Source organism: Trichoderma reesei, assembly GCF_000167675.1.
Source record: "Trichoderma reesei QM6a unplaced genomic scaffold TRIREscaffold_2, whole genome shotgun sequence".
In the NCBI taxonomy this organism is placed as follows: Eukaryota; Fungi; Ascomycota; class Sordariomycetes; order Hypocreales; family Hypocreaceae; genus Trichoderma; species Trichoderma reesei.
Window position 1 is genome coordinate 293,434 of NW_006711149.1, and position 13,875 is coordinate 307,308.

Sequence of the window (13,875 nt, forward strand, 5' to 3'; positions counted from 1 at the left end):
TTCCACTGTTGATGAGGAGCCAGATTTCAGGATGACTTAGGGAGAAGAGGCGGGAAAGAGAGGACAGCGAGAATAGAGAAAGATTGCACACAAATCAATGACGAAGCATAAGCATGTCCTACAACATCTGCACGAACATGGGAAAAGCCTCAATGTTCACAAAGGTGCCTTGGTGATGGGAAGGTATAATGCAAAGTAAAGGGGAATAGCCGTGAGGGAGTCATGAGTAAACAAGAGAATCATACCAATAGTATCAACGGACCTAGTAGTAGTAAAAGTGGAAAACATGAACGTGTGAAAAGACAGGAATACACCCCATGTGACGAGCCGCGCCGTCTCTCCCACCGCGGCCATCGAAAATCCTCCACACCGGATAACTGTCGTGGGACCCAGCGAGCAGCCGTCAGAGCTGCGTCCAAAGGGTTTGAGAGAGAAGACAGCGTGCCAAGTATACCGAAGGTTGCAGGCTGGCATCCCTTTTGTGGTGGTTGTTGTTGTAAACAGCCTTGTCATTTCCCATCGACCTTCCTCAGAACGCACGGACGAGGTGGAAACGGGCAAAAGGAATGATGTTGGGTTCATGTGAGCAGTAGGAGGTGGGAAAAAAAAAGGATGATATTTCCCTTGTCTTGTCCCTCCGCAGGGGTTGTTTCCCTCCCCCTGCTGCCCGGAGCCGGAAAACTGACGCTCAGATGTCGTCAATGTCGAGCTCCTTCTTCTCGCCAGAGTCGGACTCGGACTCGGAGTCGTCAGCGCCGAACTCGAAGCCGGCGTTGTCGTCGCCGTCCTGGCCGTACGTGTCCGTCTCGTTGATCTTTGCGTTCTCGGGCAGCTCGCCCAGGTTCTTGAGGTTGCGGGCCTCGTCGGCGGTGTACTTGAGGATGACGTCGCCCTTGCCGTCCTGGAAGTCTCGCAGGGAGAGGAGGATGATGTCGCCCTGGTTGATCCAGACCTTCTTGCGCATCTTGCCGCGGATCTGGATGACAGAATCGAAATTAGCCTGTGCTCTTGTTTTCGATATTTCGTCATCATGGTTCCGTTGCCCGACGCTGCATGATGGTGGAGCAGCGTCTGGCCGCGTCACGCATCGTTGGGACGGGTCTCGTCCTCTTCTTCATGTAATCAGGGGTGGAAAGACTTCGACATACGTTTGCGAGACGCTTGCTGCCGTCGAAGCACATAGCCTCGAGTCGGCCGTTGCCAAGCATCTTGACGACCTGGGCGTATTCCTGGCCGTCCTCCTTGAAGGTCAGCTCTCGGCGCTGGTCATCGTTCTCCTTGGTTCCTCGTCTGCGGTTCTTGCCGCCCTATTTTGCGCAAAGAGAAAGAAAAGTCGTTAGCCATGAGCTCATCATTTCTTCAAGAATCGTCTCTTTTTTGCTTGGTTTTGGAAACCCCGGAGCCGCTTCAAAAGTCCGAAAAGAAGACCACGAAAAAGTTGGTGGGGGAGGGGTTGGTTTGGGGGTAATTTCGGTGTCCCTCCCGCCCTTTTTTTTTCTCTCTTTGGTGGTTGCGTCTTTTCCTCTCCGTCGCGCTGTGCTGCTGAAAGAAACCTGGTGGAATAGACGGCAAGACATACCTTTCCCTTGTTCTTAGGCATCTTGGCTGTCGGCTCAAAGAATCTGGAGTGTCGGTGACCGTGAGACGCAGGAGGTCAGAAAAAGTCGGCGACTCGCAGATTCTTATAGGTGAGGCAGGTTGGGGCGAATTAGCTTTCAGGCGCAAGGCGAGGAAAATGCATGCGGCTTGGTGACTCAATACGTCACGTGATGGAGAGTCACCTCCAAAAAAGCTGGGAGAGCCTGTGTCTTGGGAGCGAATGATTCGACTTTGACGGACAGGGTAGATCAAGAGGAGGCAGTACGGTGTTCTAGATCAATGTAGAAGCAGCTTTAATGATGGATATTTGTAGTACAGGAGTCCTTTTGAACCTTTATGAGCTGGAGAGGAAGAGCCGACAAGGTACTTTTTGCTGGAGAGTGTGGCTGAAGCCAGGGATATTGCAGTCAAGGTGGAGCGTGTGTGTGTGTGTGTGTGTGCATCGAGAGCAAAAAGTAGCCCAATCATGCGTTCATCATTGCATCTTTGGCCTTCTATGGACATTCTGTAGTCGTCCTGCCTTGCCCAACATACTACACCCCGAGAAAGAAAGGGTTTCATTGAATAAGTCTTTTGCTCTCATGAATACCTATATCAAGTGACGCTGGGGCACCTAATTAGAGTTTCGGTCAAAGAAAACTTCCAACGGTGATGAAATTCCAGTGCCCTGCGCCACATCTGGTTTACATAAGCAGCCTCAAGCTCTGCGATTCTCATCGTGACATCGTCAACGGCTTCACAGGGTACCTGATTTCAGTGTAGTAATCTTGAAGGTTCAGCAATAAGACATTGCAAGTATTTCCAACTACGAGGTCATCTGTCAGGGTTAAAAGAGTGAAGCTACAAAGACACTACTCAACTCCGCATGACGATCCAAACCATCACAGCCTGGCCATCATGACATCGGCATCTCGTGTCCCCCTGCCCCTGAGGCATCTCACCACCAAGCACTTTTCTCAATCATCTTTCTCTCAAACTCCCATACACTCTCTCTGCCCTCCAACAAACATCCGCTTCGCCTCCTCGTCACCCAATAAACCTACCCGCCAGGCACCAGCCCCCTTCCAGCGAAAACCCCTCCTCCGAGACACCATCCGGCGCTTCATCCCCGAGGAGGCCAAAAAGTTCGTCAAGCCCGACGGCAGGCTCCTCACGAGCCGCGAGAACAGAGACTTCCTCACAAGGTACAACCTCGAGCCAGACAACGGCGCCGCCCGCAGGCTCACCACAGGGCCGGCCCTGCAGAACGCCTCCAAGGCGTACAACGCCACCATCGCCTTCAGCCCGCGGCACCTCATCCACCCGCACGACCTGCGCTTCTTCGACCCCCGCGGCCACCCGCTCGCCGCCGCCCGGCGCGCAAAGTACCTCCGGAAGACGCTCGAGGAGCCCCTCTGGATCATGATGACGGGCGCCGGCGCCTCGTCCGTCGTCCGCACCCTCACGCAGAGGCGCCTCAAGTGCGCAATCTACCGCAGCCTGGAGGACCTCGGCTTTCGCAACGGCGTGGGGAACGGCAAGGAGATCCGGGGGACCCTCTGGATTACCATCCACGATCCTGTCAAGGCGTCGAAGCTGTCGCCCTGGCCGTTCGGCGAGGCTGTTGCCAACGCTCTGAAGAGCAGGTGTGCCCAGCCCCTGAGATGAGGGGCATCGGCTGTCTCTTCTAAATCCTGATTGACACAATTCCAAGTCAATCACCCGAGAGCAGAGCATTTATATCCAAACACAATACCCATCACGCATCGGCTCACATCTATTCAACTTGGGCACATACCCAGAGGAACGTTCAGCTCAGCCGTGTGCTTCCAGCACAGCAGACACCTGATGTCCACCAATGGAGAGCGGTGCCATCCCTCAGCAACTCATCATCAGCAGTAGATGCTGCAACAGTCGGCTATAGCCTTGACACGGCTTGATCCGATTACACTTATACCTACCTAGTAGTTGGGTGGAACATTCTGAGCATCTTCATACACGAAGCAGCCAGCTGTGTACCATTATATGTCATGGTATCCGCATACATAGAACGATTCTCGGCAGCAGTCGGCGTAAACAATGATGAAATCAAATACTCGAGCTCTAGCTGCGCGTTACACGGCTGTTCATGCAAAAATGTGGTGTGCAAGAAAAAGCAAGGGACACAGAAGAACCAACATATAAGCCTCGTCCATGCATCACCCCCTTTGTCGTCGACCTCTCCGTGGCGGAGATCAAGCAAAACTCCCTTTCAATTCCAGGCCACGGCCGCCCCATACCACAATGATGTTCCAACCCTCGTAAACGGAACCAGACACAAGGCCATCAAACGCTTTCCCTCCAACGCCAATGCATGCTCTTGATTGCCCCACAGATCCTCAAAAAAAAAAAAAAAAGGAAGAGGTCCTGGAGGAGGATGAAAGAAAAGAGGAAAAGAAACAGGCTTTCGATAAAACATCACAAGGAGCTTGTCTTCTCCTGGAGAGCATCACCTGCCGCTTCGCCTTCTTCCTCTGTCGACGAAGCAACGTATTTGCCTTTGCCCTTGACATCCCCCGTCATCGTCAGCCCCAACCTGCTTTCCTTCGTGCTCCATCGGCTGGCGGGCCTTTTGCTCGACGCCTTCTTTGGCGTTGCTGTCCCTTTGCGGCTCTTTGGTCGGTCTGACCTGCCCATCTCCAGGGAAGTTCCCATCCTTAGGTCTTCACCCGACGAGTTTCGTCTTGTCGTCGGTGCAGTGGAGCTGCTCTTCAAGTCTCGCATCTCCTTGACGACATCTGCAAAACTTTCTTCCAGAGTCTTCATGCGAGCGAGAACAAGCCGTCCCATCCTATCACGATCCGCCGCGTCAGATCCGCCCGAGTTCCGTAGTCGGTTGTCCTTCATCATAGCCATAGCCATCTGCGTTTGGAAACTACCAGGCAGACCAGCGTTAATGTCTCCAGCAAAGGGTAGATTCGTGTTGTCAGATAGAATGCTGAGGTCGGCAGAGGAGAGCCTCCGAAATGAGCGGTCTCGTCCTCCCGAACCGTGCCCCGCCATGGCCGCCCTATTCAGGTTGCTCATGCCTACCAGTCCATGGGCAGGCATTGTCGCGCGAGTATCAAGGCTCGGCGGAGAGAGAAGGGCACGACGAGGCGGGCTGCGCATGCCAGTAGGTGTGAATGACTCGCCTGCAGGCGCGGCCGCTTTGGGAGGCGAGGCTGATTGGGAACTCTCAGAGGGCGGCTCCATTTCCCCTGGGTTGTAGAGGATGGTGTTTGTGGACAGCGTGCGGTTGTGCAGTTCGCGTCGCCGGAGCTTGCCAGCGTTATTGCCCTTGTCGGTCGAGCTGTGGGAGGAGGCTATGACGGCTGATCGTGCGCCTGTAGGAGTCGTTGTGAAGTAGTCATCCGTTTCGCTCGGGGCGGCATTGCCACCCACCGGACCATGAGGCCCGGCGCTGGTGCCGAGGTCGTCTTCGTCTTCGTCGTTTGTGACCAGCTCGTCATCTCCATCAGCGTCGGTGTGGTCTTTGTACTCGGGCATCAGGTGAGCAAAACGAGGATCCATGAAGCGAGGGTCTACCATGGGGAACGCCCTGTATGAGGTCCCCCCGGCATTGGACGCGAGGTCTGCCGGGTCACTGACGATGGACCTGAGATCGGACATCTGCCTAGAGTTGGAGCGCAGGTCCCAGCCCATGCTCATCCTCCTCTGCCAGTCAGGCACGGCTCTGTTGTCCGACGGTGGCCAGTTGCTGCCGACACCTTCCTGGTCATTGCGGTCCATCCAATTGCGAATCGCCGTTTGCGTCTTGCGTCTCTCATGTCTCCTCTGCGTCTTCGTGGCTTCGGGCATGCGCATGAATAGCTCGTCGAGAGCCCTGTCTTTCTGATACCCTGCCACCGACTCTTCACGTACGCGCATGCTAGGGCTGAAGATGTTGGTCCTGTTGGCCATGTCCCCAAAGGAAATGGCGCGGTTCCGTCCTGGGTTCTCAACCAGATCCGTGGGCTCAAACATGGACGGCGCGAGCCAGAAACGTTCGTACAGGTATATGCAGAACAGTATGGGGCAATGCGTCACCTTGATAATGATTCGATTGAGCAAGACGAAGTGGCGAAGTGGCATGCAGTAACGCAGAGGCATGAGTAGCCATGCAAAGATGTTGGTAGGCGCAATGTAGGAGAAGAGAGCATCGTTTTTCACCATGGAAATGGTGTTGATGGCGAATAGAAATCTATGTGATGCGTTAGCGATGAATGCATACTTTAAGCAACCCAACAATGGAGGTATGGAAAGGGTTTGCATACTGGTGCTCTTCAGTGGCATTGGAGGCAATTGCCATGAAGGAGTTAGTCAGGACGGTAATGAGGATTGTCCTAGTTTGAAGAGTCAGCAGACCTGGCGAGAAGGCCATGGATGAGAGTATTCGTCAAGCACTTACACAATCAAGAAGTGGCAAATGATGAGGAACAAGCACAGCAACGCTCGCGCAAGCCAGTTGTACGATGGCCATCTGTCGTCATGTCAGTCTCACTCATGTCGTGCCGTTTAATGGGGCGAGTCGGAAAGAACATGTGGCAGAGGAATGACAAAGAGGGGAGGGGGAGGGGGAGGGGGAGGGGGTAAACCGTACACATCCCAAGCGGCGGGCGTGAAACCCATGAGGATCTGGAATATCTTGTAGGCAACCTCGCCACCATCACTAGAGGCAGTAGAAGAGGTAAAGAAGACGTAAAAGCCGCTGCACACAATGAGGATCAAGACGCAGACGGCCGCCAAGTCCGCGGCCATGAGCCGAAACGCGATGAGCAGCTGAGAGAAGTACTGGTAATGGTCCAGAATGCTGAAGATGCGAGGCAGCAGCAGGATGGCATTTGCGGCCAGTACATCGTAGGCCATGGCATTCCAATGGTAGGGGTCGGCGAGGAAGACACCGTAGACACGCATACAGTAATAGGCAATGAGCAGCACCAGGATACCCAGGTCAAAGATGTTCCAGAAGCTCATGATGTACAGGGCAAACCCTTGTTCATTGAAGCCAACCAACTCGTCCAGCATGAAGCCCGCACTCCAGAACCAAAAGACAAGTTCTAGACCGGTGATTTGCGCGGATCGTTTGGATAGGACGGCCAGAAAGAGTCCAATGAGGACGGCAAGTGACAGCGTAGACAAGAAGGATCTATATCGCGGGACCCTGAGGCGAGACAGCTTGAGCAGAGATGCCTGCCTTGGGTCGTACAACATCACGGTTCTTCTGCCCGGGGGGACGGCGAAGTGCCCCTGCTTGGGAGGCAAGGAGCCCAGAAGAGGCGTCCTATCATCAACTTTGGGCTGGCTGTTGTAGCGCGAGAAGTGGCTCGATGGCGACTCCCGGTGCAAGCTATCGGCGGAGGAATAAAAGGAAATGGCGCCATTCCAGATGGCCTCCAGTTGCTGGACAACGACCGGATGGGCGAGGAAGTGCTTGGCTGAGGCTCTGATTGCAACCTCCAGGGTCGACGTCCGCGATGCTACAAGGAGAGTGTTTTTGTTTTTGCTGCTCGCGCTGCCAGCCGTCCTGGGAGGCGCCTGCGAGCCCGGCAAGCCCTGCAACGGGTAGAAGTCGTAGGCCAGCGCATCAATCAACTCGCGAGTCGAGTATTCCTTGAGCAGCTTCAAGGCCAGCAACTCACAGACCTTGGCCCTCGTGTTGCTGGTGCCAGCATTGGCGGCATACATCTGGGCCTCCTTGGTGAACTGGAGGCAGTTTGCCATGAGGGCGTAGAGGGTGGCTCGCGAGAAGTGTTGGTTTCGGATCTGCTGCTGCATCGGCTTGATAAGGAATTGAGAGACTTGGGGAGACCGTAGCTGATCCCAAGTAAGCGTCGTCTCAGTGCGAGCACTCACGATGATTCGAATTGCGTGGGTCAAGCTGTAGACCGGGAGCGTGTCTGGAAGCAAGAAGTAACGATGGTGTGTAAGTCAGCCACCTAGTCCTCCCCGGGCGTTGGAAAGGCCCAATTTTCGAAGAACATCGACACTGAGGAGGAGTCAAATCATACCGAGATGCGTGGAGGAAAAGAGTGGGAGGACGGGCAAAGTATTGCGTCTGCGAGGCGGACGGTCCTCCTCTCCATCGTCTCCTCGGCCCCCCTGATCTCGTCCCGCGGCATTGTCGTTGTCGTAGCCTTGACCGGGCCGGCGACGGATATTGCTGTCATTGTTATTGTCGAAAAGGCCTGTGGTAGTTCCATTGTGGTTATCGCTATTGCTGTTGTTGTTGTTGTTGTTGTTGTTGTTGTTTCCGTCGGTTTCGAAGCGGTGACCTTCGTCTTCGTCCTCGTCCTCGTCGTCATCTGCTTCGGTAAAGTCCGCCGTGGCGTGAGTGCGATGGACGGCAAATGTCCGAAGTGGCGTCACGGTAGACGGCGAGACGCTCTCGTGTCGAGTAGAGGCGCGACGGGGAGCTGGACGAGGGCGCCGCAGCGCTATGGACGACATGTCTTGTGTGGTTGAGCCGCAAGATCAAGTGCCTGTGCCGTTTAGCAGGTTGCCGCGGTGCAGCTCGAGCGAGGCTCCGTCTCCCCGTCTCACTCACCCGCACTCTCGCACTCTCGCACTCTCGCACTCTCGCACTCTCGCACTCTAACCACTCTCTCGTTCTCAGCACCTGTTGGCCGGGGCCGCCATGAGGAATTGCAAGGCAGGTTCAGGCAAGGCAAAAGACACGACGGAGCCGCTCCCGCTTTGGCGAGCTGGGACGGAGAGGAGGGAAAGAAAGAAGAATCGCGGATGGCGAGAGCAAGGCGGGCGGCTTGGAACCGGAGTTCCAATGGAGCAAACAAAGGTCGGGTGCTCCAGCTGGATAGGACAATTCAATGTTCCAATGTTGCCGCCAGGCTCCTTCTAATCTGCTGCCCAGCGCAAGCCCACAGCGGAGCGAGAACCACTACGGAGGGACCAAGATGGCCGTTAGTGGGCTGAGCAGGCCTGTAATAACGAGCTGGAGGTGCCGAGCAGGGGTCTTCCCCAGCTAGGTGCTTCGGCGGGCCCAGCAGAGGTTAGTGAGGCGCTTTGAGTAGGTAGGTGTGCTAACAGCAGTCCGGTTCACGCCCGCTCGACATCATGAACGTGGCGGACTGACAGAGCTCATCAAGCTTGGGCTCTTGACGCTGGTTTTATCAGCACTGATTGACTGATCGCCTGCCTAGAAGATCGATGTGGTGATCGACCCTTGACGTTCCGACCCTGTGGTTACATGTATGTCAATACTCAAATGTACTCGTCATCCTTTCACGACGCAATCCTAATAACAGGAGCCAGATCCAAGATTAGGTACAAGACCGGAAGGGAGGCCAACTCGTGGGAGAGGGGCCGAGAAGGAGGAACGAGGGCAGAGACAACATGAAGACCACACCTCGTGGACAGTCTGCCTGTGCGGAGCCCGGAAGCTCGACAGCCATGACATCAAAACGTCGGCTGTCGTGCTTTGGCCTCGTGGGCGCTGCAACCATGGGCTGTCTGGGTTGAGCCTAGCTTGGGCGTCCCTTTTTGGGCGGTGTTGCAAATGCTACCGTACTCCGTATTTATCGGTCACGGTATCGATTCTTGTCTTCGTTTTTTGCGTTTGTCAGTCCACCAAGCAGTTGCTGCCACCGGGTCGAGAGCCTTGCTTGACCCGCATGGATGGGAAAAAGGCATTCTGGGGGCATAGGAAATGGAGTTGCCGATGTCTGGCCTGTCTCCCCCCTCTTTTCGCTGCCCCTGCCACTGGAACCCCCGCCTCCTCTCTGGTGTCTCTCCTCAGTCAAATTCCAGAGGACGTTGCTGCAACGCAGGGAAATCATGAGATCAGCGCCAGATTGCCATTTCCTGGGGTGGCACAGAAAGTCCCTGCATTGTTGGTTGATTGTTTGATGGATGGGAAAGACTGCATACTACTAGGTAAGTCTCTTGCATATTGACCTCCATGTCATGTATGTACTACCATGTATGCATGTTCGTCCGCATGAATGAACTTTGTGCAGCCACATGCTCCCTCTGTGCAGCCAGCCAACAAGAGACGCAGCCGTGCGACGCATGACACCACGAGCATCGTTCCAGGATGGCGAGAGAGGGGAAAAGAGGGTGGGCTTCCCACATGCTAGACGAGTGCCGCCGATTGGGGCGATTTTCCGTTCCCCCTTCATTCTCATGGCCGCCAGACGAATCACATGGGCGTTCTGGCAGGGTTTCACTTCTCGAGAGAAGGGACGCTAAAGCAGAGCAGAGGTTTTCCGTTTGTTATTGTCCGTATGTGGCTTTGACGATTTCGGCAGTAACAGAGTCTGGATCTCGTGCGAGGCCAGTAGTGATGGTAAGACAAGTCTCTTGGGATGGTTCAAGATGACGGACCACGAACCGCCCATCTCAAAGCGGTCTTAGAGGTGTCGTGACCAAAAAAGCGTGCGCCCTGCCGAGCAGATCGCCGGCTCGGGGCTGCCAAATGGCCTCTGCGCCAATGACTAGGTAGCTTGCAGTTAGAATCAATGATGCGATAAGCCGGTGCGGGCTGAGATGTTCATGAGGCCGTTCGTTAGCTCCGACGTTGAAAGTACAACAGCGTCACCGCTGCCAATGGCGTTGGATTCAGAATGTTCAGATCAAAGATGCCTACGAACGCCTCAATATCCATCAAGCACAAGCACAACAGGAAAGACGGGATTGAGGAGTGTAGATGATGGGAGCAGATATGAACCGTACCTGGAGCAAGATGATAAGCCCACATGATCACTTATACGAAGTCTCTGTCTCCCGTTGTGGAGGGTGAAGACCTCTCGTTGAGAATGCCAATTTGCAGCCTCGAGGCGATAGGGAGCAATAGCCGGGCGTCTCGATCTGACTGATGCCGTTTCTTGGTCCGCGCTGACAGATAACATTATGAAGTACTCCAGATGACTACAGGCGGCGCGATTCCTGAAGACATACATGGCCTTCTACCAGACTTGCCATCTGCGCAGATGATCTCCTCTCTGATGCTCCAAGGCACTTGTAGAGAGAATGTCAGTAGGGAAGGCCTTGCGGCTCAAGGCTCTCACAATGCCCGCGCTGCGGAGACAGGTCTCTTGAAGGCTGTATGGAAGAGTAGGAGAGGCTGCAGGTGAATGGGCCTCAAGAGGAAGGCTAAGCCAGCATTTGTCGGCGAAATTGTTTGTTGTTTCTGCGATATAAAGAACAGATAGGGTGGAAGGGCTTGCAGGCAAGGCCCGCATCCGTGTCGTTGATATTTGATTCCAAGCTAGAGTAGAGCTGATTTCGACATAAGGTGCTTGAACGCGGTCTGATGGGGAGATCTAGGCATCAAACGTTAATGAAGTAAGCTGTCCAATAGGTGCTTCATTCCACAACAACTCTGGACTTGCATGTCTAGAGATGCTCTCTTGAGCTGTGTCAAGCTGATCCGTCCTGTGATCGTTGACTCCTGAAGGGGGTCGCCTCCTGGAGCAGCGCACACGATCTACTCCGTTCCACCACATCCTGCTGAATGTCAGTATACTTATACCGTGGTGTGAATTAGATATATTTGTACCTCAGTTCGTAGCTGTAGTGAACTTAAATCGTTGATTACCACAGTCGTTCTTTGAGCCTCAGATCGTACAATGCCCTGACTTTTGTGCCTGAAAATGATATGGTTGCGTTGCTACTAGCCGAGTAGATGTCTGAGGTGAGCTCTCAATCTGCCCCATGCGATGTTCCCCATTCAGCATGTGGTCAGGAGTTAGAACTGAGTTTGCGTATCAAAGCAGCTGCACCTCTTCTGTGACAGACGACGACATGAGCACATATCTAAGGATCTTGTAAGTTGCTCAGCTTTGCGCCCTGGAGCAAACGGCGAGGACTATCGCCATCGAAATTGACAGCGTCGATAACGAATATAATGCCAGCTTAATACTGGAAGCATTTTCAGATGTGGAAGGAGAAGCTGGAAGCTATTTGAGCACAATGAGAAAGACCTCGAACAACTTTTGGGTTCTACAGGTACCTGGAAGCTTGTGAGTTTCAGGTACCTTATTAAAAGATACCTAAGGCCTCTTGAGGTCGAAGATTCTGGATATGATGGGAAGCAACGACTCAGAAGACCAGCAAGGCCAATCCTCAACAGAAGGTACCTAGGTAGTACTGGAGGGAGACTGGGAGAGCCCACTCGTGATTAAGACATCATTAATGGCAGACTGCATTGTGGTTTCCGTCTGTACTGTTAGATGATCTAAAATGAGATTCAGTTCTGCCAGAACCAAACCCAGGATCTTCTCGAGTCTACTGCACCGGCTGAGGTTTCCGAGCATATCATGTCACATTGGGACACTTGTACATACTAAGGTCTGAGGCCGTACCAATCCTGGTAGGCGTGTGTATCGCAAGTTCATCGCACTCGAATGCAATGCGCCAGATACCTTACCATGAGAGAGTTTTACTATATTTAAGACACAGGCAAACGAGCAAGCACTCACGTGTCCTATCGAAGTACGAGTAGTATGGTGGAGAGATAGGGCGGGTTCAGATGGCTTTGATACATCGATTCTTACCCCAGCTACCGGCGGGACGCCGTGAGGAGTCCGGAGGCACGCATCGGCCTTTTGAGGCCTTATGAGAGAGCAGCTCCGGGGACACGAACAACCCATGGCTCTGTCCTCCTACCCAAAGCAGAGCGTTGCAGAAATCGCTTGTTTAGCTCGATGCAGAGTTGGCTTGGTGCAACATAACAGCACGCTTAGTCTTTGCAAAAGATGCACCAGGCTGGAGTTGAAGAAGATGTGACCCCTGTCTGCAGAGGCGCTATGCTAGTAAGACTACTACCTTAGGTAAGGTAGCTTCCTTGCTTTCTTGAGAATGAAGAACAGCGGTGTGATGATGCGGGAGGAGAGCCTAGAGAGAAACTCATTCAGTCGTCTTCTGCGCATAAATGCTTGGTCCACAAGTGGCAAGAGTCATGCCTCCAACTGCCGAACTTGTGAGATGTGATCTCATATCGGTGCCAAGACTGCATGGTTGGCTGTCTCGGTGGTTGAAGGTCGAAGTACTACCTATGCTTGGGTGAGCCCGTATGGTGCTGAAATATCTCACCTCAACTTCTCTAATGCGCATCTCTTTCGTGTTTTTTCCCCCGCTCACCGAGCCCTTGTGGTGATTTGACGAGTTTCTCTAGCCTAATGAAGCCATCGAATATCGAGGTCAAACGGCGTCTCGCAACACCGACCAACATCGAATGTTTTTGTACAAACGGACAATAATAACAGACGATAAGAGAAAGGGAAAAGAAAAAAAAAAAAGCATCGACACACCCTCCCAAGTAGTAGCATATAATATTAGGAAGCGCCAGAGTACGTCTCCGATTCACTGGCCAGCGTTCGTTGTCAAGTTCAATGGTGGTTGGCGTCTTGAGATGCGTCAAACGGCCTCGACTGGACAAGGGACTGGTGGCTGGAGCTTTGTCATCCCACCAGCTCGCGCCACAGGAGGTGGCAAGGATCCACCCCCTGGTCCTCCCGTCTAGAGTGGGGTGGATTTTCCCTTAGTGCGGCGTCCCCTTTGTGGCAAATGGCGGCGGTTATTTTGCACCAGCGCAGTGATTCTTGAGCCATTCAAACGGGGGACAATGACTCTGGCTGAAGAAGGAGGGCAAGGACAAACATCATGGCCGCTTGCGTGCTTCTTTTCATGTGCGTCTTTTAAGGTTGTGGGGGTCAGATTTGATATGTAGATGAGATGAGGTTGGAAACAGGGCAGAGACGGGCTCAGGGGATTTCGACGCCTCGTGGGTGATGGATACGTGCAGACGCCACCAGAAAAAAAGGAACAAGGGAAAAAAAAAAAGAGCAAAAAGAAGACACTTATACACCAAGCTCGTACATAGACGAAAGCTTGAAAGAAAAAAAAAAATGCCCGAAAAGCACACCATGACACCCTTCTGGTGAGATTTCGTGGCTTCTGTATGGCCCGTCGAGTGACCGCCTGTCCACGATCCTGTACGAGTACTGACTGGACTTGCATGTGCCGCATTGACGTGCCCCGGCATTGTGCAATGGCCTCGCGGGCCACTCACACTCACACTCACACTCACCCACACCCAGAAACTCCAGCACACACACAGCGCACCAGCTGGGTAGGTACGGCGGTAGCTTGGAATAGCGTCAGGGGTTCGTTGACCCGCCCTGACCACCAACTCAGGGTCAACGGTACCTGAAATGGCCACGGCAGCGCTCGCAGCGCACAGAGTACCTGCTACACTGGGTCCTGTCCCAACGCCACTGCCCGGACATTTAGCAGCCAATAACCCCAAATGACCTGGCC

At 53.7% G+C, this 13,875-nt stretch overlaps 3 protein-coding genes across 3 annotated transcripts; 1 reads left to right on the forward strand and 2 right to left on the reverse strand.

Moving 5' to 3' along the window:
- Positions 1-688: 688 nt before the first annotated feature.
- Positions 689-1,307, reverse strand: TRIREDRAFT_55969 (uncharacterized protein; the record flags this gene model as incomplete). The annotated part of the gene is made up of 2 exons (XM_006962228.1): positions 689-976; positions 1,149-1,307. Coding segments are annotated over 2 exons (447 nt in total), but the record flags the coding sequence as incomplete, so codon positions are not given.
- Positions 1,308-2,727: 1,420 nt separating this feature from the next.
- On the forward strand, positions 2,728-3,246 carry TRIREDRAFT_55698 (uncharacterized protein; the record flags this gene model as incomplete). Its single annotated transcript, XM_006962018.1, has 1 exon — positions 2,728-3,246. A coding segment is annotated over one exon (519 nt), but the record flags the coding sequence as incomplete, so codon positions are not given.
- Positions 3,247-4,035: 789 nt separating this feature from the next.
- TRIREDRAFT_55731 (uncharacterized protein) lies at positions 4,036-8,046 on the reverse strand (the record flags this gene model as incomplete). The annotated part of the gene is made up of 6 exons (XM_006962229.1): positions 4,036-5,800; positions 5,874-5,942; positions 6,008-6,079; positions 6,200-7,496; positions 7,608-7,733; positions 7,872-8,046. The coding sequence occupies 6 exons, from the start codon at positions 8,044-8,046 to the stop codon at positions 4,036-4,038; spliced, it is 3,504 nt and encodes a 1,167-aa protein (XP_006962291.1).
- Positions 8,047-13,875: the final 5,829 nt, after the last annotated feature.